Source organism: Musa acuminata, chromosome BXJ3-10 (genome assembly GCF_036884655.1).
Source record: "Musa acuminata AAA Group cultivar baxijiao chromosome BXJ3-10, Cavendish_Baxijiao_AAA, whole genome shotgun sequence".
Classification (NCBI taxonomy): Eukaryota; Viridiplantae; Streptophyta; class Magnoliopsida; order Zingiberales; family Musaceae; genus Musa; species Musa acuminata.
In genome coordinates, this window is record NC_088358.1 from 21,366,353 (window position 1) to 21,390,239 (window position 23,887).

Sequence of the window (23,887 nt, forward strand, 5' to 3'; positions counted from 1 at the left end):
GCTATAATAGCCAAGTTGCCTTCATCTTGGAAATGGTATAGGAAGAAGATTTTGCATGACTCCAACGATATTACTTTGGAGCAAATTCAAAAACATCTTCGAATCGAGGAGGAATCGAGGATGAGAGATAAGAGTGAGAATTCTTTTTGCAATATAAACACAAATGTTGTGAATCAGCCTAAGAATTCCAACAAAAACAAACAAAACAAGGAGAATTATTTTGGCCCCAAAAGGGATCAAAGAAAATTTAAGAAGTCATAGAGTGGAGGCTGTTTTGTTTGTGGAAAACCTAGTCATTTTGCTAGGGATTGCAGATTTAAAAAAGGCCAGAAACCAAAAGTCAACTCCGTTGAGGGAGATGATAATATAATCGCTACGATGAGCGAAGTGAATGCCATATTTGGCAAGGTTTCTGGTTGGTAGTACGATACTTGTGCTACCGTCCATGTTTGCTATGATAAGGGACTCTTCAAGACTTACAAAGAAGTCACAGAAGGGCAAGAGATTCAAATGGGAAATGAAGTTCGTTCTAAGGTGATTGGCAAGGGAAATGTGGAACTCACTTTCACTTCAGGTAAGAAAGTCACTCTTATTAATGTTCTTCATGTACCGGATATGAGTAGAAATTTAGTGAGTGAGAATCTCCTTAGCAAACTTGGAATTAAATCTGTATTTGAATCCGGGAAGTTAATTCTATCCCGTAATGGAACTTTTGTTGGAAAAGGCTATTCCGCTGAGGAAATGGTCAAATTATCTATTGTTGACAATGATTCTAAAGTTAATAAAGACGTTGCTTCTATTTATATTATTGATTCTTATTCATTATGGCATGATAGATTAGCACATATTGGAATTAGCATGATTAGAAGAATAGTTAAGTGTGGCTTAATAAATTATCATTTTGATGATCTTAATAAATGTGAAATTTGTGTTAAATCAAAGATGATGAAGAAACCCTTCAAAAGTGTTGAAAGATATACTAATTTGTTAGATTTAATACATTCTGATATATGTGAATTAAATTGCATATTAACGAGAGGAGGTAATAGATATTTTATTACTTTTATAGATGATATGTCTAGATTCACATATGTGTACTTATTGAAACATAAAAATGATGCTTTTAATGCTTTTAAGGCATATAAAGCAGAAGTTGAAAATCAATTGGGGAAGAAAATTAAAGCTTTAAGAAGTGATAGAGGAGGAGAATACTTTCCTAATGAATTTAACTTGTTTTGTGAACAACATGGCATAATTCATGAATGTTCAGCACCTAGAACACCTGAGCAAAATAGATTAGCAGAAAGAAAAAATAGAACTTATCTAGAGATGATTAATGCTATGTTGTTGCATGCTAAATTATCTTATAATTTGTGGGGAGAAGCTTTATTGGCTGCATGTCATAGCTTAAATAGAATTCCCTCTAAAAAGAATAAAATCTCTCCATATGAGTTATGGAAAGGAAGACAACCTAACATTGGTTATTTTAAAGTGTGGGGGTGTCTTGCATATTATAAGAATAATGATCCTCAAAGGACAAAATTGGGACCTAGAGGAATCAAATGTGCATTTATAGGCTATGCCTTAAATAGCAAAGCATATAGACTTCTTAATTTAGAGTCTAATATCATAATAGAATCTCGAGATGTGGAGTTCTTTGAACATTTATTGACTTCTAATAATAATGTTCATCCTCCAACTAGTGAAGAGTCACTAGTAAAGAAATCTCAAAAGATTAGTGAGTAACCTAAAATTCTTTTGATTGGACATCAATCAAGTTCACAAGAGGTTGGAGAGCAATCTTACGAATTAAGGAGAAGTACTCATGTACGAAAAGCAAAAACATTAAAATCGGATGAGATTGATTCTCAAAGTATTTCTTTTTACCTTGTAGAAGGAACTAATGAGAGAGTATTAAAAACAATTCCTCTTGTTTTACAAGTGGAAGATGATCCTAAAACATTTAAAGAAGCTATGGCTTCTCGTGATGCTGCTTTTTGGAAAGATGCTATTAATGATGAGATGGATTCTATTATGTCAAATCATACTTGGGAACTTATCGATTTACCTTTTGCCTCAAAACCTATTAGTTGTAGATGGATATTTTGTAGGAAGTATCATACAAATGGTACTCTCCAAACGTTCAAAGCAAAGTTAGTTGTTAAAGGATTTCGACAAAAGGAAGGAATAGATTATTTTGACACATATGCTCCTGTGACTAGGATCACATCTATTAGAATTATTTTTGCTTTAGCATCAATTTTTGATCTTTATGTTCATCAAATGGATGTCAAAACGGCATTTCTAAATAGAGACCTCGATGAGGAGGTTTATATGGAACAACCCGAAAGTTTTGTTCTACCGGGAAATGAACATAAAGTGTGTAAACTTATTAAATCATTGTATGGTTTAAAGTAGGCTCCAAAACAATGGCATGAGAAATTTGATGCAATAATTCTTTCTAATGGATTTGTTCATAATATTGCAGATAAATGTGTTTATCTCAAAACTTGTGATGACTATATGGTGATAGTTTGCCTTTATGTTGATGATATGCTAATAGTGAGCAACAACATAAAAGGTATTGTAGAAACAAAAATGTTTCTATCTTCAACATTTAAGATGAAAGATCTTGGGCAAGTTGATACTATACTAGGTATCAAGGTAAAAAGAAATAGTGGGGGATATGTTTTGAGTCAAACTCATTACATAGAGAAAGTATTGGAGAAATTCAGTCACTTAAAAATCAAAGAAGCAAATACCCCATTTGACCCAAGTATCAAATTAGTCAAGAATGTTGGAAGAACAGTGGCTCAATTAGAATATTCAAGTGCTATAGGAAGTCTTATGTATGCAACGCAGTGCACAAGACCTGATATAGCATTTGCAGTTAGTAAATTGAGTAGATTTACTAGCAATCCAAATGTAGAGCATTAGAAGGCTATTGAAAGAGTTCTTGGGTACCTTAAACGAACCAAAGATTATGACCTACAATACTCAAAATTTCCTACTATTTTAGAAGAATATACTAACGCAAGTTGGATATCGAGTTTTGGAGATAACAAATCCACTACTGGTTGGGTGTTCACCTTGGGAGGTGGCATTGTTTCTTGGAAGAGTAAGAAACAAACGTGTATAACTCACTCAACTATGGAATCGGAATTTGTTGCTCTAGCAGATGCAGGAAAGGAGGCTGAATGGTTGAGGGACTTTCTATTAGAAATTCCATTGACTTCTAAGAGTGTGAATTCAATTTCTATACTTTGTGATAGTCAAGCCACTTTAGCTCGTGCATATAGTGAAATATATAATAGAAAGTCAAGACATATAAGTCTTAGACATGATTATGTGAGGAAATTAATCAAGTGTGGGATTATTTCACTCACATTTGTGAAAACAAGTGAGAATTTGGCTGATCCATTCACCAAACCTCTTACAAGAGAAGTTGTAAGATCAACATCAAAATGGATGGGGCTAAAACTCCTTGAATAAAAGATCTACCAATGATAGCAACCCTACTCAATATTATGAAATGAGTAATGAAGAGTTCAAAGGGTAAGAACAAGTCATTGATATGTGGAGTGGTTCAGCACTTTGAAATATTTTATGAGTCCCATCTAAAAATGTTAAAGTGTTGGTTGTCACCGAATGAGGGTTGAGTTAATTATACTCTTAATGAAGTTCAGTCAAGTTAGGATAAGTATCTCAAAGAGTGACAAAGATACTATAAGAACTTCACCTATATGAACTTAGAAGTGGTGCCGCTTCGATTGAGAGTTGGAGTTTCTCTCATAAAAGTTCATGAACTTGGATGAGCCCAAGGCTATATTAGGGCTAAGCGAGATTTTATGAGGAATACAAGAATATTTTATTTATGTGTGTAGTATCACTGGTGTTGTCATGAGGAATAACAAATTCAAAGCTTTTATGCTATTTGGGATTTCGACTTCACTTTGTGATGCTTACACTAAGGTAATATTCAAATCGAAAAATATATTACTTTATTCATAAATACTATTTAATCACTTAGAGAAAATTTTAAATTTGAACAAGTGGGGGATTGTTATAAATTGTTCAAATTAAGAATTTCTTTTCAAAAGATTTATTTGAGAAAGGGTTTATACACGTTTCAAGCCTAAATATCTTTCCTAAAGTATTTTTGATCTTATGTTTATTATTTGTTTCCATAGTGATTTTTATCCTCTTCTTTATCGTATATTTTTATCCTCTTCTTTATCGTATATTGTGGTATATCTTTTTCCCAACATTATCATGGTTCGTGGGATATCATGTCGAACAGTAGTCAAGCAAGGACAAGTCAATGTCGTTTAGATGCTCGTTAGATATTACAGAATTGATTCTTAGGTTCGGTGGATGTCATGTCGAACAGAAGTAAAGTCATTTAGATCACAGAATGGATTGTCAGGTTGTGGGATGTTATGTCGAATCGTAATCTAACGAATGACGAGTTAATGTCATTTAGATGTGTGCTATTTTACTTTACATCTTTGTTTCCTTTAGCTAACAGTTACGTGCAATAATGCAGGAATTCTCATGGCTGCTTGGGCTTAGCTAGAGAGACACCAAACGTGTGGATGATCTCATACGAATCCTACGAAAATAATGCATCACACATATTCGTTGTCTGTTTTCAGTAATTTTATTCTACCCTTTTTTTAAGGGTTTTTTTAATATATTTTATCCGTGCATATTTGAGAATGACATATTTCGTCATTACAATTTTCACTAAGACATATATTTATGTCCCTCCTAATTTTCAATTATTTCTATCATTTTTCAATAAGAATTTATGTCTCACTAAGAAATCAAGTTATTATATTTAGTGAACTCCAAGATTGTTGGGGAAGAAGAAAAATCTAATAATTAAATAATAAATCAAAAATTAATATAATATAATATGCACATGATTTGATGTATAATAAATCTAAGAAAATAATTTATTTTTTGAGTTAACCCAAATTCAAACTGAAATTGTTTGTACATCCTTTCGTCTAAACTTTCAATATTATTTTCTCTTAACCTTTCTTGAGATTCAGAGAAAATCATACCAACATCTAAACTATTTTTATTCTGTATTTCTTCAACATTAAAATCAAGAGATAATAAGATTTTGATAGAATAAATAAATCTTAATTTATCAATGATTCTTTTATACTAGAATTCCTAAGAATTAATTAAATAAGACTCGAAAAATACTTGACAATCATAACAATATTTTTTTCTCGACAATGACCGGGAGCAAGCATTTCCAGCTTAGGTTATTCTTTTGATGAAAATTCGATCGGTGTAGGCATTAAACATCATACGTAAGTGTGCTATCCACATCCATAATGAAAAGAACCACATCACTGCTTTGCTTAAAACTCACTTAAAAACACTGCTTTTATAAAGAATAGAATTGAGAGTGCTTTCCCATTGCTACTGCCCTTCCTCTAAAGAATCTCATATAGGACCGCCTTAGAACAAAATGACCTTCTTCCAACGTTACTTTCTACTTTGAAATGCAGCGATAGGTTCAATAATTATTTTCTATACTTTATATCACAATCTCCCTAAGAAATCAAGATTAAGTTTATGAATATCCAAAAATCCTATCTTGATCAGGGCTCGGAGTAAGCTTTTCATAGTATATTATTTTTATAAAAAAAATCTTTCACATCGCGCTCTTATATATATATATACTAATGGCGTTGTATACTCTTACATATATATACAAGGAACTACCACTTCCCCGTGAGAAACATCCGAGTCTTGTTTCCGAGAGTGCGGAGAGATTTCCCTTGTTTGAGAGATGGCAATGGTGTTGGATTCATTTGTTTCAAGATACGTTGAAGAAGTGACAGGCTTTCTTGAGGGAGAGATATGCAAAGTGCTGGGCGTGAAGAAGGAGATCAAGACGCTGCAGGAGAAGCTGGAGACGACCAAATGTTGTTAGAGCTAGCCCCAGGATATTTACCAAAGGGTAATTTTGGCAACACAACAAAGACAATAAAGCGGAAATAATAAAAGCGACAAAAACAAACAAAACACCAGAACACCAGATATACGTGGTTCGGTCAAATGACTTTGACCTACATCCACGGAAGAAAGAGGAGCAAATTACTATTATAAAAGAGGGACACTTACAAATGCCTTAGGAAATGTTCCTAGGCCATAAAATACCTTCAGCTTCCTAAACAAGAAGACTTCAAACCATAAGCAGGTTTTCTTGTGATGCCTGCTGTTCTTCTTGTGGTGTCTGTGGTACTTCTCGTGGTGTGTCTAACATCAAAGCTCAGGCCCTTATTTATAGTTCCAAGACGAGACAACAAGTCTGATTTTCCCGATGTGGGACTATGGGACTTGCCAAACTAACAAATCTCCACCTTGGCATGTCCCAACAAAACTTGCTCCACCTTCTTCACAAAAGCCCCAACGGGCAATCACCAACAATGAACACCAACCAAGTCCAAGCACTGCTTGAACTTGTAAACTGGAACATGCTTCGTAAGCATATCAACTGGATTGTCCTTCGTATAAATTTTCTGAACAAGGACCTTTCCCTCAGCAATCAACCACTTAGCGGAATTATCAAAAGAAACTGCATCTGAATAGGAAGTAGGCTCACCAACTTCACTTGTCTCTTTTGCAACAGACAAAGCATATGCAACCAAATTTGCATATCTTTGTGGTGGTCGAATATCTCTCCGTGGTCTATCTTTGGCTATGGAATATTGCTCTTCCTCTGGATCATCTGCGTCAGTAGACTCGGGACCACCTACTGGCATTCTTTGAGTAGAAGAGTTCGACTTAAAAGAATCTGAACTACCAATCTCAAGCTTCACCTGCTTCTGCGCACTATCATTTGTACAACTAGTAGATTCCTCTTTAGAAGATATCATAGATAATTCATCAAAAGTAACATCTCTACTGATTATAAATTTTGGGGATTTGGGATCAGGACACCATAATCTGTATCCTTTCACCCCAGAAGCATACCCAAGGAAAATACACTTTTTAGCCCGAGGATCTAATTTTCCTTCATTTACATGCATGTATGCTGGGCACCCAAAAATTTTAAAATCAGAATTATCAGCAGGAGTACCTGACCAAACTTCCTCTGGAGTTTTAAAGTTAAGTGCTGCAGAAGGAGCGCGGTTGACAACGTAACAGGCCATATTAATCGCCTCTGCCCAAAAGTCTTTTGTCAACCCTGCATTTGAGATCATACACCTCGCTCTCTCCAAGAGTGTTATATTCATACGTTCAGCCACACCATTTTGCTGAGGTGTCATCCTAACAATGCGATGCCGAACGATTCCTTCATTTTTGCAGAATTCTTCAAAGTCACCTTCACAAAATTCCATGCCATTATCTGTTCGAAGCCGCTTAATCTGTTTACATATTTGCTTCTCAATCAAAGCCTTCCATTGTTTAAAGGTTAGAAAAACATCTTTTTTATGCTTCAGAAAATAAACCCAAACTTTCCTGGAATAATCATCAATGAAAGTCAACATATACTTGGCACCACCCTTAGACTGAACTTGAGCTGGACCCCAAAGGTCTGAATGAATATAGTCAAGAGTACCTTTCGTTTTGTGAACTGCCGGAGAATTGAAGCTGACTCTTTTCTGCTTTCCAAAAATGCAGTGTTCACAAAAGTCCAGTGACCCAGTACTCTGTCCGCAAAGTAGACCTCTTTTGCTCAATATGCTCAAACCTTTTTCGCTCATATGATCCAAACGCATATGCCATAATTTGGTGATGTCAGAATCAGACAATGATGATGACAAAACTGCAACCGAACCTGTGATAGTAGTTCCCTGCAGAATATACAAGCTACCAAACCTACAAGCTTTCATAACAATAAGGGCATTTCTAGAAACTTTCATAACTCCACCTTCAGCTGTGTATTTACACCCAAGGGCCTCTAGGGTGCCTAAAGAAATGAGATTCTTTTTCAAATCAGGAACATGTCTAACATTAGTGAGCGTCCTCACAATACCATCATGCATTTTAATTTGGATTGTTCCTCTACCAACAACATCACATGCGGCATTATTGCCCATCAAAACAATTCCACCATTACAAGATTCATATGTGGAAAACAAATCTCTATTGGGACACATGTGATAAGAACAACCTGAATCTAAAATCCATTCATTTTTAGACTTTGTCCTGTCATCAATAGCAAAGAAAATATTTCCAAAATTCTCATCAGATGCTACACTAGCTTCAGCGGATTCAATAGTTTTCTCAACAAATTTTTCCTTTTGCTTTAATTTATTTTTCAATTTAAAGCAATCAGATTTAATGTGCCCCATTTTATGACAATATCTGCATTCCAAATTTCTATGTCTGGATTTAGATCTAGATTTAGATCTACTACTGCCAAATTCTCTTTTATCCATTCTCCCCCTAACAACCAGACCCTCAGCCTGATTCTCTCTACTTTCCCCAGTGATATTCTTGTCTATCTGCTCCTTAGATTTCAGTGCAGATTTAATTTCTTGATAAGAAACTGTTTCTTTTCCATAAATCAAAGTATCACGGAAATGCTTAAAAGATTGGGGAAGAGAACACAAGAGCAACAAAGCCTTATCCTCATCATCAATTTTTGCATCTATATTCTCCAAATCCATAACCAAAGAATCAAACTTATCAAAATGCGAGAGTATAGATGTACCTTCAACCATCCGAAGCATATACAGTCTCTGCTTCAAGTAGAGACGATTCTCCACTATCCTCTTCATGTACAAGGCTTTAAGCTTGTCCCACATGCTCTTAGCCGTAGTCTCTGTAGCTACCTCCCGTAAAACCTCGTCAGAGAGATTTAGAATGATGCTGGATCGGGCCTTCTTATCCATACCCGCAAGATCTTCCTTTGACGTACCATCTGGAATGTTCTCAGCACCCTGAAGTGCCAAATCAACTCCGTCTTGAACCAGAATGGCCTCCATCTTGAGTTGCTACATGCTGAAGTTGACATTTCTGTTGAATTTCTCGACAACAATCTTTGTTATTGTCATCGTTGCCAAAAGATCCCAGAACCAGGCTCTGATACCAGTTTGTTAGAGCTAGCCCTAGGATATTTACCAAAGGGTAATTTTGGCAACACAACAAAGACAATAAAGCGGAAATAATAAAAGCGACAAGAACAAACAAAACACCAAAACACCAGATATACGTGGTTCGGTCAAATGACTTTGACCTACATCCACGGAAGAAAGAGGAGCAAATTACTATTATAAAAGAGGGACACTTACAAATGCCTTAGGAAATGTTCTTAGGCCATAAAACACCTTCAGCTTCCTAAACAAGAAGACTTCAAACCATAAGCAGGTTTTCTTGTGATGCCTGCTGTTCTTCTTGTGGTGTCTGTGGTACTTCTCGTGGTGTGTCTAACATCAAAGCTCAGGCCCTTATTTATAGTTCCAAGACGAGATAACAAGTCTGATTTTCCCGATATGGGACTATGGGACTTGCCAAACTAACAAATGTTACCTCGAAAGTGCAGAGCGGAAAAGCCGTGGGCTTTCAGCTTTGTTTCTTGCTTTCGGTGTACCAAATACCGCCATGAGATTGCGGGTGAAATCGAAGCCATTTATGGTAGACTGAAACAAATAGCTGAGGATACCTCCATCCTAAATAATCTACAGTCTTCTGGTACTCACAAACCCCAACCCGAAAAACCAACTGCACTTGAGATGACTTCTTTGGAAGTCGAGGAGGACATCGTAGGGGGACAAATAGAAGTAGATGCCGATACTCTAATCAATGCCATGCTAGAGGACACCAAACAAAAATGTCGTATTTTTGGGATTGTTGGAATGGGCGGAATCGGGAAGTCCACTCTGGCACGTAAAATATACAATGATGAAAGGATCAGAGTCAATTATCCCATTCAGATATGGTTGTATATCTCTAAGAATTATTCGGAGACGAAGTTACTCGGAGAGTTAATTCGGTGCGCAGCTAACAAATCTGAAGGAGGTGAAGCCAAATCAGAATCGTTCGAGGGACAAAGCAGATCAGAATTGGAACCCAAACTTGCCTCTCGCCTCACCAAAAATTTATTTGTCGTGTTGGATGATGTCTGGAGTAAAAATTTATGGAACGATTTCCTCAGGCTTCCTAAGGCAATCACCAGGCTGCTAATCTTCGGTGTCTTGATATTGAACGTGCTCCTCTGACTCATGTGTTGAGATTTGATTCTAGTTATCTATCTAGATTGTTATCATGATCTAGTGGTTACATGATGATTTCAATAAACCACTTGATCATGATCTAGTAGTTTCAATAACTACCTTATGATCTAGTAGTTATAGGGTAGTTGTCATTAAGTCCTATAAATAGGACCTTAGTTCATCTAGCAAGACATTGAGATTGAGGAGAGGAAGATAAAGAGTCTGTGTGCATTTGGTATCTTGTAAGTGTTCCTTCTGTTTTTAATACTACATCAGTTTTCTTGAGTCAAAAGGATTCTTTTTACTCGTATCGTAGTATTCTGTTTCTTCCTTGTTCCATCTCCAACATTTGTGGTATCAGAGCCTAGTTTCAATCTGAACTGGGCATTATGGCTTTTAACGGTAATTCCGTGTCTCAACCCCTTATCCCAATCTTCTCGGGCAAAAGTTATGAATTTTGGAGTATCAAGATGAAGACTCTATTCAAGTCTCAAGATCTTTGGGACTTAATAGAGAATGGATATGCAGATCCAGATGACGAAATCAGGCTGAGGGAGAATAGAAAGAAGGACTCAAAGGCATTGTTCTTAATTCAACAAGCTGTACATGAGACGATCTTCTCAAGAATTGCAGCAACGACAACCTCAAAGCAAGCCTGGTTGATACTTCAAAATGAATTTCAAGGCTCATCAAGGGTGATTACGGTAAAACTTCAAACCTTCCGTCGTGAGTTTGAAATTTTGTTCATGAAAAGCAATGAATCGGTACAAGATTTTCTTTCTCGAGTGACTGAAATTGTTAGTCAAATGAAATTGTATGGTGAACATCTTCCTGATCATATAATTGTTGCAAAGGTTTTGAGAAGTTTAACTCCGAAATTTGATCATGTTGTTGTCGCAATTGAGGAATCAAAAGATTTATCTACTTATTCATTTGATGAACTAATGGGTTCCTTGCAAGCACATGAAGTAAGGTTGAACAGGTCACTTGAAAAAAGTGAAGAAAAAGCATTTCAGGTTAAGGGAGAGTCTTCTACTTCAGAAGAAGACAAAAAATCAACAGGAAGAGGACGTGGCAGAGGAGGATTTCGTGGTAGAGGAAATGGAAGAGGAAGAGGACACTTTGATGAACAAGGGCAATCAAATTATGATCAAAAAAATTACAAAAGTGGAATTTAATGTCACTATTGTAAAAAGTTTGGTCACATGAAGGCAGATTGCTGGAAAAGAGAAAAACAAGCAAGCTATGTGGAGAAAATTGAAGAAAATAGTAAGTTGTTTATGACTCATTCACAAATTCATAACATCTCAAATGATATTTGGTTTTTGGATAGTGGATGTTCTAATCATATGTCAAGCATAAAATCAATATTTAGAGATATTGATGAGACTCACAAGTTGAATGTTAGACTTGGAGATAACAAGCAAATCCAAGTGGAAGGGAAAGGAACAATTGAGGTGAAGACAAATCAAGGGAAGGTAAAATACCTTGATAATGTTTTCTTTGTTCCTACTTTATCACATAATTTGTTGAGTGTTGGACAATTAGTAAATGATGGATATCAAGTAATATTTGATGATGGTTCATGCACTATTAGAGATAAGAAATCTGGTTTGATTATAGTAAATATTTGCATGACACAAAACAAGATGTTTCCACTTGATGTGTCAAATATTGAAAGACATGCGCTTATCACAACTCAAAAGAATGAGTCTAGTTTATGGCATTTAAGATATGGACATCTTAACATTAAAGGTTTAAGGTTGTTAAGTCAAAAAAGAATGGTTTTTGGATTGCCTAAGATTAATACGCTTGATGTATATGAAGGATGTATATATGGCAAACAAAGTAGAAAACCATTTCCTATTGGAAAAGCATGGAGAGTATCTAATTGTCTTGAATTAATTCATGCTGACTTATGTGGACCTATGAATACAAAATCATTTGGTGGAAGTCAATATTTTTTATTGTTTACGGATGATTATAGTCGCATGAGTTGGGTATATTTTTTGAAATTGAAATCTGAAACATTTGATAATTTTTGAAAGTTCAAGGCACTTGTAGAAAGACAAAGTGGTAGATATATAAAGACACTTCGGACAGATAGAGGTGGTGAATTTTTATCTAATGAGTTTAGTTCTTTTTGTGAAGAAAATGGTATCCACAGAGAATTGACAGCACCATATACACCGGAGCAAAATGGTGTAGCTGAGCGAAAGAATCGGACTGTCGTTGAAATGGCAAGAAGTTTGCTTAAAGGAAAACATCTTCCAAATCAGTTTTGGGCAAAAGCAGTTGCAACAGCAGTTTATTTGTTGAATATTTCACCAACAAAGGTTGTTATGAATCGAACTCCTTTTGAGGCTTGGTATGGTATGAAACCAAGTGTTAGACATCTAAGAATTTTTGGTTGTATTGCTTAGGCTTTGGTGAATTCACAAAATCATCACAAGCTTGATGAAAAATCAGAGAAATGTATTTTAATTGGTTATTCTTTACAATCTAAAGCATATCGATTATATAACCCTGTTAGTGGCAAAGTTATTATTAACAGAAATGTTATGTTTGATGAAAGGGCAAGTTGGAATTGGGAGACCAATAAAGGTGAAACACAAATGCAGATTCCAGCAGAACTAGACACTCCGTAGAATCAAGTGACAGATCCTGCTCCAACAAATTCATCGTCAACCTCACCCAATAGCAGTTCAAATTTGGATTCCTCAAATGAAACCCCTCCAAGAAATTTCAAATCACTGACAGAAATTTATAACTCAACATTTGCTTTGTTTATTTCAGATCCGACAACTTTTGAGGATGCAGTTAAAAAAGATGAATGGAGAAAAGCAATGAAGGAGGAAATCAAGTCAACTGAGAAGAATGAAACTTGGGAGCTAATGGATCTACCGAAAGAAAAGAAAGCGACTGGGTTAAAATGGATGTTCAAAACAAAATTTAAATGCAAATTATTTGGTTTCACTGATAGTGATTGTGTAGGAGCTTTAGACGATCGAAAGAGTACTTCAGGCAAGTGGAGCTATCACAATGAAGTATTGTGGAACGGATGAACAAGTTACGGATATCTTCACCAAATCACTTTCATTTCGAAAGCATATTTATTTTATGTCGCAAATTGGTGTATGCAACTATGAATCAAGGGGGAGTGTTGAGATTTGATTCTAGTTATCTATCTAGATTGTTATCATGATCTAGTGGTTACATGATGATTTCAATAAACCACTTGATCATGATCTAGTAGTTTCAATAACTACCTTATGATCTAGTAGTTATAGGGTAGTTGTCATTAGGTCCTATAAATAGGACCTTAGTTCATCTAGCAAGACATTGAGATTGAGGAGAGGAAGATAAAGAGTCTGTGTGCATTTGGTATCTTGTAAGTGTTCCTTCTGTTTTTAATACTACATCAGTTTTCTTGAGTCAAAAGGATTCTTTTTACTCGTATCGTAGTATTCTGTTTCTTTCTTGTTACTCCATCTCCAACATCATGTACCTAAGGGAATCGGAAAACTGATGAATCTTAATCATCTTGAAGGATTTGTGATCGGTCATAGCGACCCAACGAACGAGTTGTACGAGGAGGGGTGTGACTTGGAGGAGCTACGAGCTCTTTCCAAGCTTAGATGTCTGAGAATATACCGGCTAGAGAGGGCAGTAACGAGAGTCTCAGTATTCGTGGATAAAATTCTTCTCAAGGAGTTGACTTTATATTGGATATCTCCAGAAGAAGATGGCGATGATGAGGGGGACGATGGTGAGGGTGATGGAGATGGCAGAAACTACGATGATGATGATGAGGAAGGAAATGAAGAGGACAACGGAGATGAGGATGAGGGCCATGGAGTCACATGGACTGAGCAGCAGTTCCAGGCAGTTGAGAAGTTATGCGATGAACTCTCTCCCCCATCCAGCCAGCAAGATCTTACCATTCGACGATTCCCCGGTCGGCAACTCCCATGCTGGTTGATGTCAACCTCACTAGACAAATCCTTCCCTAATCTGGCATTTTTGAGGTTTTGGTACCTCAAATCATGCACGGAACTGCCTCCTCTAGGCATGTTGCCCCTTCTAAAACATCGTGACATCACCGGCGGTGAAGCCATCAAAACCATTGGGCCTGAGTTTCTGGGCCGCAAGTTCCCTGGAGCTTCCGCATTTCCAAAACTTGAACATCTGGAGTTTGACGAAATGCCCAACTGGGAAGAATGGTCAGTATGCGGGATGGAAGAAAAAGGTCAGGGACCGCACCTCAAGCTCTTTCCTAATCTGAAGATATGCAAGATGATAGACTGTCCGAAACTGAGAGCTCTTCCAGAAGGCCTATCCCATGCTACCAAGTTGAAGGAATTGTATCTTGATAGTACTCAAGACTTGAGAGAAATCACAAACCTCCGCTTGAATTACAAGCTCGAGGTCAAAGATAACACGATGCTGAATAGATTATCCAACCTTTCCATGAAGTATCTGAAGGTGGAAGATTGTCCGAATCTGGAGTACGTGGAGAATCTCGACAGGTTGCAACAGCTGGTCCTGATATGTCCACGACAAATGAAGCAACTTCCGCAGTGGCTGTCAACCCTAATTCAGCAGCGCCAAAGCATTCCTTCTGCTCAGTGGAGCTTCAGAAAACTGGAACTGCAATGCAACACCGTGCTGCTGAAGAGTTGTCTCGAGGGCAACGAGAATTGGCATATCATTCAACAGATTCCAGATGTCATAATTCAAACCTATTCCAGGAAAAGTTATATTCGATACAGCAAGCATCCACGCATGTACGATGCAAAAGTATGATGAATTCGTCGTTCCGGTAAGTTCATTTTCCATTTTCTTTTCTATCTATCCCATGACTGTATATACATATATGTGTATTTGTTTTCATGTACGTTGACTTTCTCCGTTGGTACAGGATCAATAAAAGGCCTCTGCCTGGTTATTCTACTTATAGATATTTTGAGAATAAAGAAGCTATTTGGAGCAGGGATTCGATGATGTCGTCCTACTATCAAGACTGTATGCTTGTTTGTTTCCTTCTACGTAACTTACTTGTGTATTTGCACCTACGCAATAATTTATCTTTCCCAAAGAATTTAGAACAAATGATGCGGTCATGTAAATAGTATGAAGGCGTTGTCCATAGGCAGTAGCTCAGCATGAAGATGTTGTCACTGATCCATATACGGAGATGGCACAGGGAAATGATTGACAAGAATCTACTGACAAATTTTCGTGCCTCATCGCAAGTACATTACTCTTCCCTTTTCTCTTGTTGGTTGCTTTTAGCTGCTTATATTTTTAGGTTTTATTACTACATAAAGTTCTCGATGTTTCTCTTCTTCAAATGCTTCCTTTGGCAGGTCATAAAGGGCTGAATCCAAAGCTAGGTTCTCCTTCAACGTGAAGGCGGCTGCATCCTCTTCGAGGCAAAAAAGGAATCCAAAAGACATCTAATTGGTCATTGTGGCTACAACTTCACAGCATTCTTCACTTTCTGTTCTTTCATCTTTGTGGAGCCTCCCGGTCATATATGGGGAGTTATTTGCTTGCATGAAGACTTTAGCAGTACGGTGCGAGAGAGCCCGTGTGTATACAGAAGATGGAGCTACGTTGGATGTTGCATGACCTCTAGTTTGATGTGTGTTCAGATTGTTCCTTGTTATATTTGATCAGAATAATATTTTTATTGGAAGCTTTGCATCGTCGCCTCTTACGACTGTTGTTGACAGGTTCGAGAGACTGAGTACTCCTTGTACGAGTTTGTGTCCATTGTGTAACAACACTCTATTTATTGGGTTGGTATTATTAATTTTCTTTTAATAGCGGCTGACACGCAGGTTTTGGTCTCACTTCCTTCTCCTCAGTTGTGTAAAGGTGATCTAAAAGGTCATTATGGTATATTAGAAGGAAAAAAGGAAAACCGAAACCAGAATCACAGAAATCACAGAAAAAAATGAATATTTTCTTTAAAAAATCTTATTTTAATCAACATAACTGTTGATTGCGGGGTTATAGTTCATATGGATGTTCGATAACCTACACTCAATAAACTTAGTAGTGCCATAGGAGACGCATGCTATATCCTTCAGCAGCACAATCTTGTAATCCTCTCCCATATTCTGTGGATTCATCGGCAGGATGTCAAGTTTCGCTAGCTGTTTCCAATATTTCGTCATGCGATTCCTCCAACCCCCGCGCTGAGCCGCTGGTTATACATAGTTGTTTCACAAAGTCTTTGAATCGACTCCCTGGTAGATTTTTCTAACTCAGCTAGCTTGTTCAGGGAGACTTGGTCATGCGATGGCCTGTGCAAGAATAGTTAACAAAAGGATGCCGTGATAGTTGCTAGTGAGTGTTAATTAGATAGATGTTACTCGACTCCCTAGTAGATTTTTCAAACTCAACCAGCGTGTTCAGGGAGCTCTGTTGCCGAGACTTGGTCATGCGATGGCCTGTGCAAGATTAGTCAACAAAAGGGTGCCGATAGTTGCTAGTGAGTGTCAATTAGATAGATGTTACTCGACTTGTAGTGGTTCGTTTCTCGTCGTCAAACCTTTCATAAAACCATGTTGAATCATTCATATATAGAAGCTGACACTCACATCATCTCTCATGTGGGCCTCGAGACGAAGATTTATTTATTATTTATATTTAATATATATAATTTTTTAAAATATAAATGATGAAAATAACGCAGGTGTATTGGACCATGGCTATGAATTATTGATTCGGATGAACGATAACATCTGCTCATGTCGAATCATTCACATATAAAAGCTAATACCAATATCATCTGGAAATTATTTATTATTTATATTTAATATTTTTTTAAAAATAAATGATGAAGCTAGAAATCAAATTCATAATCTTATAGTAAACTATTAAAGTGATATATTTAATAACTTAATTCTAAGTTTTTCAAAGTTACATCAAAGGATAGTTTCGTTTTATCTTTGTGATTTTTTTTTAAAATTATTTTATGTCACGAGTGTATTAGACTCATCAATCCATATCGATCTATGACTATGATTATTGGTTAGGATAAGTCTAACATCAACTATCATGTGGGGCTTAAGATGAAGACTTAATTTGTTGTCTGTATTTATTTTTTTTTTTTAAAAATAAAGGATGAAACTAAGATTCAAATTCATAATCTTACAAAACTATGAAAGTGAGACATTCAATAACTTGATTCCAAGTTTTTCAACGTTACAATAAAAGGTGGTTGTTTAGCTTTATATTTCATGTGGGACTTAAGACAATGTTGTTTGTATTTCATAATCTTACGGAACTATCAAAGTGACATATTCAATAACTTGATTCCAAATATTTCAAAGTTACATTAAAAGGTGGTTGTTTAGTTTTATCTTTCATGTGGGTCTTACGATGAAGAGTTATTTGTTGTTTGTATTATATATATATATATATATATATATATATATATATATATATATATATATATATATATATATATATATATATATATATATATATATATATATATATCCCTGATCAACATTCATTTGCTAGGTTGAGCCATTGGCTGCTTGGAGGAGCGTTGAGAATATAAGTATATATGTCATTGTACTGTCAGTAAAAATTTAGACGTATCATTTAAAAATCAAACAATTTCAATTTAGCACAACATTGTTGTATAAGATAGGTAATATGAACATTGTTTTGTTCAAAATAAAAAATGATTGTCATAAAATTTGCTAAAGTTTAAGTTTCACATGATTTGTGAAGCATCGTTTTTTTTTTTACTTGTCAAAATATTATGGTATAAGAAAATTCGTATGAACATCGTTTTGTTGAAAAATATGACGATCATCATATTTGTGAAAAATAGAAGGTTCACCATATTTGATGCATAAAATTTTTAATTAAAATTTTTTTACTTTGAACGATATTAGGGAATTAAGAAGTCATATGAATATGGTTTACCAGTATTGGGACATGAAGCACATCTAATGCTAGCAGTCTTATGCAACAATGTTGAATGATCCTTGTATGGTCTCTTTGTCACAAGGCATATGACACCTGTCCACAAAATGGGTTTAGGAGCAAGGCTCCTCCATCAAATTTATCTACACTCATCCAGATGAATCATGCTTATGATTCCTGTGAGTGAAAGTCTATTATTCTTGAAAAAAGCTCATTAATTATTTTCTATACTTCATATCCTAATCTCCCTAAGAAATCAAGATTAAGTTTATGAATATCCAAAATAATCCTATCTTGATCGGGACTCGGAGCAAGCTTTTCGTAATATACCTGAAGGCATTGTTTTATTTTTATTTTCGGAACGATTATGAGGAGAATTTTTTTTATTATCAATCAATTACTGTGAACATTAAGTCATCTTATTATGATTTTTATAAAAGAAGAAAATTCTTTCACATCGCCCTCTTCAATGCTCATCGATGACGCCGTGAATTATTGGCTCTGGTGAGTCAACATCTCAGCCAGCTAATTGCTATTTATTATGATGCATGCTAATGGTATTGTATACTCTATATATGTATGTGCGTGTGTGTTCAAGGAACCACTACTTCCCCGTGCGAAACATCGAGTCTTGTTTCCGAGAGTGCGGAGATATTTCCCTTGTTTGAGAGATGGCAATGGTCCTGGATTCATTTGTTTCAAGATGCATTGAACAAGTGACAGGCTTTCTTGAGGGAGAGATATGCAAAGTGGTGGGCGTGAAGAAGGAGATCAAGACGCTACAGGAGAAGCTGGAGACGATCAAATGTTACCTCGAAAGTGCAGAGCGGAAAAGCCGTGGGGATCCCGGCATCGAGGCCTGGGTGAGGAAGCTGAAAGACATCATGTACGATGCCGACGACAACATCGATCTGTGCATGATGGACGGTGGCAAACTGTTGGAGGCTGGGGGATCAGCATCGGCTTCGGGGGTAAGCTTCGCTTTCAGCTTTGTTTCTTCTTGCTTTCGGTGTACCAAACACCGCCATGAGATTGCGGGTGAAATCGAATCCATTAATGGTAGACTGAAACAAATAGCTGAGCATACCTCCATCCTTAGTAATCTACAGTCTTCTGGTAGTCACCAACCCCAACCCAAAAAACCAACTGTACTTGAGACGTCTCCCTTGGAAGTCGAGGGGGACATCGTCGGGGGACAAATCGAAGTAGATGCTGATACTCTAATCAATGCCATGCTAGAGGACACCAAACAAAAATGTCGTATTTTTGGGATTGTTGGAATGGGCGGAATCGGGAAGTCCACTCTGGCACGTAAAATACACAATGATGAAAGGATCAGAGTCAATTTTCCCATTCAGAAATGGTTGTATATCTCTAAGAATTATTCGGAGACGAAGTTACTCAGAATGTTAATTCGGTGTGCAGGAGATGAAACCAAAGCAGAATCTTTTGAGGAAGACAGCAGAGCAGAAATGGAACCCAAACTTAGCCTCACTCCTTACTAAAAATTGGACTACGAAGATGTATCGAAATTTACCCTAAAATTAGTAATGGCATGGTACGAAGAGAGATATAGTAAATTTTATTTCTAAATATCTGTAGGTGAAGGTAGAACATTGAATACCGATAGAAAAATTGTAAAGAATTTAAATTTATGAATGGATGTGAGAGCAAGTCATTATGGAGTTTGTGACAGGATTACCCAAGACTACAAAAGAATATGATAGAATTTGAATAATAGTAGACAGATTTACTAAATCTGCTCATTTCTCCCTGTTAACAAGAAGTATTCATTGGATAAACTAGCAATATTATATATTAAGGAAATTATTCGGGTGTTAATTAGCATTATCTCAGATAGAGATCTAAGATTTACTTTTAAGTTTTTGGGAAGTCTACAAAAATCTTTGCACATGTAGTTAAAATTTAGTATAGCTTTTCACCCCCAAACTAATAGTCAGAAAGGATAATATAAACTCTTGAAGATCTCTTAAGAGCATATTCTTTGGACTTTGGTGGGAGTTATGATATGCACTTGCACCTAATTGAGTTTTCTTATAATAATAGTTATCACTCTAGCATAAAAATGACTCCATTTGAAGCTCTTTATGAAAGAAAGTGCAGATCACATATATATTGAGATGAAGCTCTTTATGAAAGAAAGTACAGATCACATATATATTGAGATGAGATAGGAGAACGGAAGTTTTTGGGACCTCAATTAATTCAAAAAGATACTGATAATGTTCAAATTATATGCCAAAGATTATTAATAGCTCAAAGTTGTCAAAAAAGTTATGCAGATCGAAGGCAAAGAGATCTAGAGTTCGAAGTTGGTAAGCATGTCTTTTTAAAAGTGTCGCCAACAAAGGGAGTTATAAGATTTGGTCAAAGGGGAAGTTAGCCTCAAAATTCATTGGTCTATTTGAGATCTTACAAAAAGTCAGGCTTGTGACGTACAAATTGGCATTGTCCTCGACTTTGGCTAGCATCTATGATGTATTCCATGTGTCTATGCTTCGAAGATATATTAGGCATCCAACATATGTCATATCTTACCAACCTCTACAACTAAGAGATGATGTCATTTTTGGAGAACAACCAACCCAGATCTTGGAAAGGAAAGAACATATTCTAAGGAATAAACTTATATCTTTGGTAAAGATTTGTTGGTAATAGAGGTAATGTGGGAAAGAGAAAAAGATATGTGAGAGTAATATCCTCATCTATTATATTAAGGTGAGCTAAATTTGGGGACTAAATTTTCTATAGGATGGGATAAATATAATAAAATCAAATAATTAAGTTAGAAATTAATTTTTTTTCCTTACTTGCCATTGTAATTTAGGAAATCTTAATCTATTTACTTGTTTGTTATTATGAATTACGAAATAACTATTAAGCATTTCAAATAGGGTGATATAATATTCATTAGTATATTAAATAGAAATAATTTATATTAAATAAATAAGAAAATAAAAATAAATTTTCTTTAATGGAAGCTCACCTCCTCCTCTTTAAGAGGAGGGATTTCTCTCCTTCTTTCCTCACTTAACCGAGCCCAATAATGGGAGGAACGATGAGTTACACCATGGTGATGAGAGGTAAGTTTCTTTACCTTTCTTGAAAATAAAAGTTTTAGTTTTTATTTTGATTCTTTAAATATTATAAGTTTTGTAGTTTGAAAATAATTGTCAATTCTTTAAATGTCAAAATTTTTATTGTTGTACTAAAATATATTAGTTGAAGTTTTTTATTATAATGTTCTTTGACCCCTACTTAAGGTTTTTATTTTTAGATCTAAAATGTTAAAAATGTACATGTTTTATGTATTAAATATATGATATTTCATGACATTACAACTTATCTTTAATCTTATCTCGATTAAAATTTTTGTTAGATTAAAATATATTATCTAAATATTTTTGATATTCTTTGATCTGATATTTAAAATGTGCTATTCTGAATTATTTAAAATTTATTTGACTAGAATATGTTGAAATTATAAAGTATAATTTCTATTTGAATTTAGAAGATTATTTCCTCATATTAAAGCTTATATCTTATTCTATCTTTTAATAAGTTATTATGTTTTTGTTTATATAATTGTTAGTGAATATATGTTGTTGTATGAAATTGGATATGAATTGGATTAAAATTGATTACACGTCAAATCCAACCTATAGGTCAAGTCACAGCCCATTGGTCAGCCCAGTTAGTAGATCAGGCTTAGCCCATAGGCTAAGCCCAACCCATGGGTCAGGCTTTGGCCCGTAGGCTAACCCAATCTAACCATCATGGGCAATCACATGCGACGCACATGACTAATCCATGGGCCAAGGCTGGGCTAGCTTTGTGTGATATATTCCCAGTCATGTGTAATGCACATGACCAATAGATGAGCTGGCCCAATCTTATTATTGGATCTGAGCCCAAATATTGATTAAACTAAACTAGGCTTGATTAATCTAGATCGATTTAGGGTGATTCCGAATTGATTGACCTATTCAAGTCAATTTAACCTAAACTAAACATAATCTAGTCCAAATTATACTAATCTAGGATGGTTCCAAACCAGTTAAATGAGGATTAGAGTTCGGTTCAGTTATATTATAGTAAATTGAGTTCAATAGAATCGATTGAACTAGAGTTCAAGTCAATCGATGGTTAATTTGTATTATTCGATATTGATGATATTTGAAAGAGATATTTTAAATGTGTTATTTCATTTCGATAGGGACATAACTAGTGTAAGATTATGTTATTTTCCTACCGAGAGCAGGTAGGGTGATTCCCTTTGGGGATTAGCAGGCCGTCAGACGTGGCGGTTGGACGGTTGCTCCATCCGTTGTTGAGAGGAACATGTCCCTACTTTGGCGGGTGAGGGACAACACTCCATCCACTGTTGGGAGTGCGATATGAGTTTGCCTTCATCCCCTATTGGAAGAATACAAACTCATCTCGTATGATAAAGCCTCTCCATCCGCTGTTGGGGGAGTACTTCTTCGGATATTTAATATATGTCAATATGATGATTGAATTTTGATCGTGTATACATTTTGAGTTAACTTTTGGAGTTCTTACTCAATGTTGCTGAATTTTTTTTATTTTTATAATAACATTCCTCTAGCACTAAATCGGATTCTAGTGGAGAGCGGATCTTCATCTATCGCTAGGTAGAACCACTTGGATTATTCTTGAAGTTAACATCACTATATTTAATTTTCTACTTATGATTTGATGAATAAAATATAATAAATATTTATAAATAAAATAAAAATAATATTTATCTACTTCTATGTAGAAAGATATTAAAAAAAAAAAATTTACTGTTTCCTAAGCATCACTTACTATTGGGAGTCTCGTACAGTCTAAAAATTCGTAGTTCACATCAGCTATTGCATCCTGCAGACGTTGGCGTTCTGTCGAAATGTCAATGCTTGCTGATATTTTAATTGGATGATATATTGCACTGGTTTTTTATTGTCTTTTTAAATATCTGAGTCTTGCTTAATGATGTTAAATTTTCTGATGAATGATCTAATCTGATGTCCGTCTTTGAGGTCACTTTCATACGTACGTAATTGAGCAATAATTGAAGGCATATTATGTAGATTAGGTGGTTCAAGATAATAAATACATGTTGACTATACCCACGGGTTCTACTTAAATCACAGATGGGTGAAGAATCATTCCAAGAATAGTCAACAAGAGGATGTGACTGTGTGCATTAGACGTCTGCCATTAAATTTTAGAACCATGTTTCTTGCACGCAATAGTATTGCTTGTCGTTGTGAATTAAATAGATAATGCTACTTGATTTTAGTACCATGTAGAACGTTAGCTAATAGCTACCGGAAACCATGTTGGATTATATATATAGAAGTTCTCACATTCACGGATGGCGGCTTCGACTAATAAGACGCCAAACAAACTATTTGTCGCATCATATAACATCTTGTGGTTTGTGTTCCACAATTTAACTCCAAAATTTACGATGGTTTTTTTTCTTTTTCATTTAATCCCTACACGGTTTGAAAAATGAAATTTGTTAGCACACTTCAACAAATAATTGTTCTAAATTTGTTAGTACATTCGAAAACAATGGCTCTTAATGCCTTTAGTATCCTAATAGGTGTTCACATATATACCAATATAATTCAGGGCAAGTTTTATGTTCTGTAGGTATATGCATGTACTAAATTTGATAGATTGGTGGAGTCCATTGAAACTATGCACCAACTGTT

General features: G+C 35.6%; 1 protein-coding gene and 1 long non-coding RNA gene across 2 annotated transcripts; both read left to right on the top strand.

Moving 5' to 3' along the window:
• Positions 1 to 13,715: 13,715 nt before the first annotated feature.
• Positions 13,716 to 15,463, top strand: LOC103972743 (putative disease resistance RPP13-like protein 1). The gene is made up of 2 exons (XM_009387086.3): positions 13,716 to 15,009; positions 15,109 to 15,463. The coding sequence occupies exon 1, from the start codon at positions 13,716 to 13,718 to the stop codon at positions 14,991 to 14,993; it is 1,278 nt and encodes a 425-aa protein (XP_009385361.2). The 3' UTR covers positions 14,994 to 15,009; positions 15,109 to 15,463.
• A 3,277-nt stretch (positions 15,464 to 18,740) lies between these two features.
• Positions 18,741 to 23,123, top strand: LOC104000583 (uncharacterized). The gene is made up of 2 exons (XR_010501521.1): positions 18,741 to 19,111; positions 22,423 to 23,123. It is a non-coding gene; the product is annotated as an uncharacterized LOC104000583 (long non-coding RNA).
• The last annotated feature ends 764 nt before the right edge of the window (positions 23,124 to 23,887 follow it).

Bases quoted from the DNA above. Each gene is read 5' to 3' on its own strand.
- LOC103972743 (XM_009387086.3), top strand. From the start codon at position 13,716: ATGAATCTTAATCATCTTGAAGGATTTGTGATCGGTCATAGCGACCCA.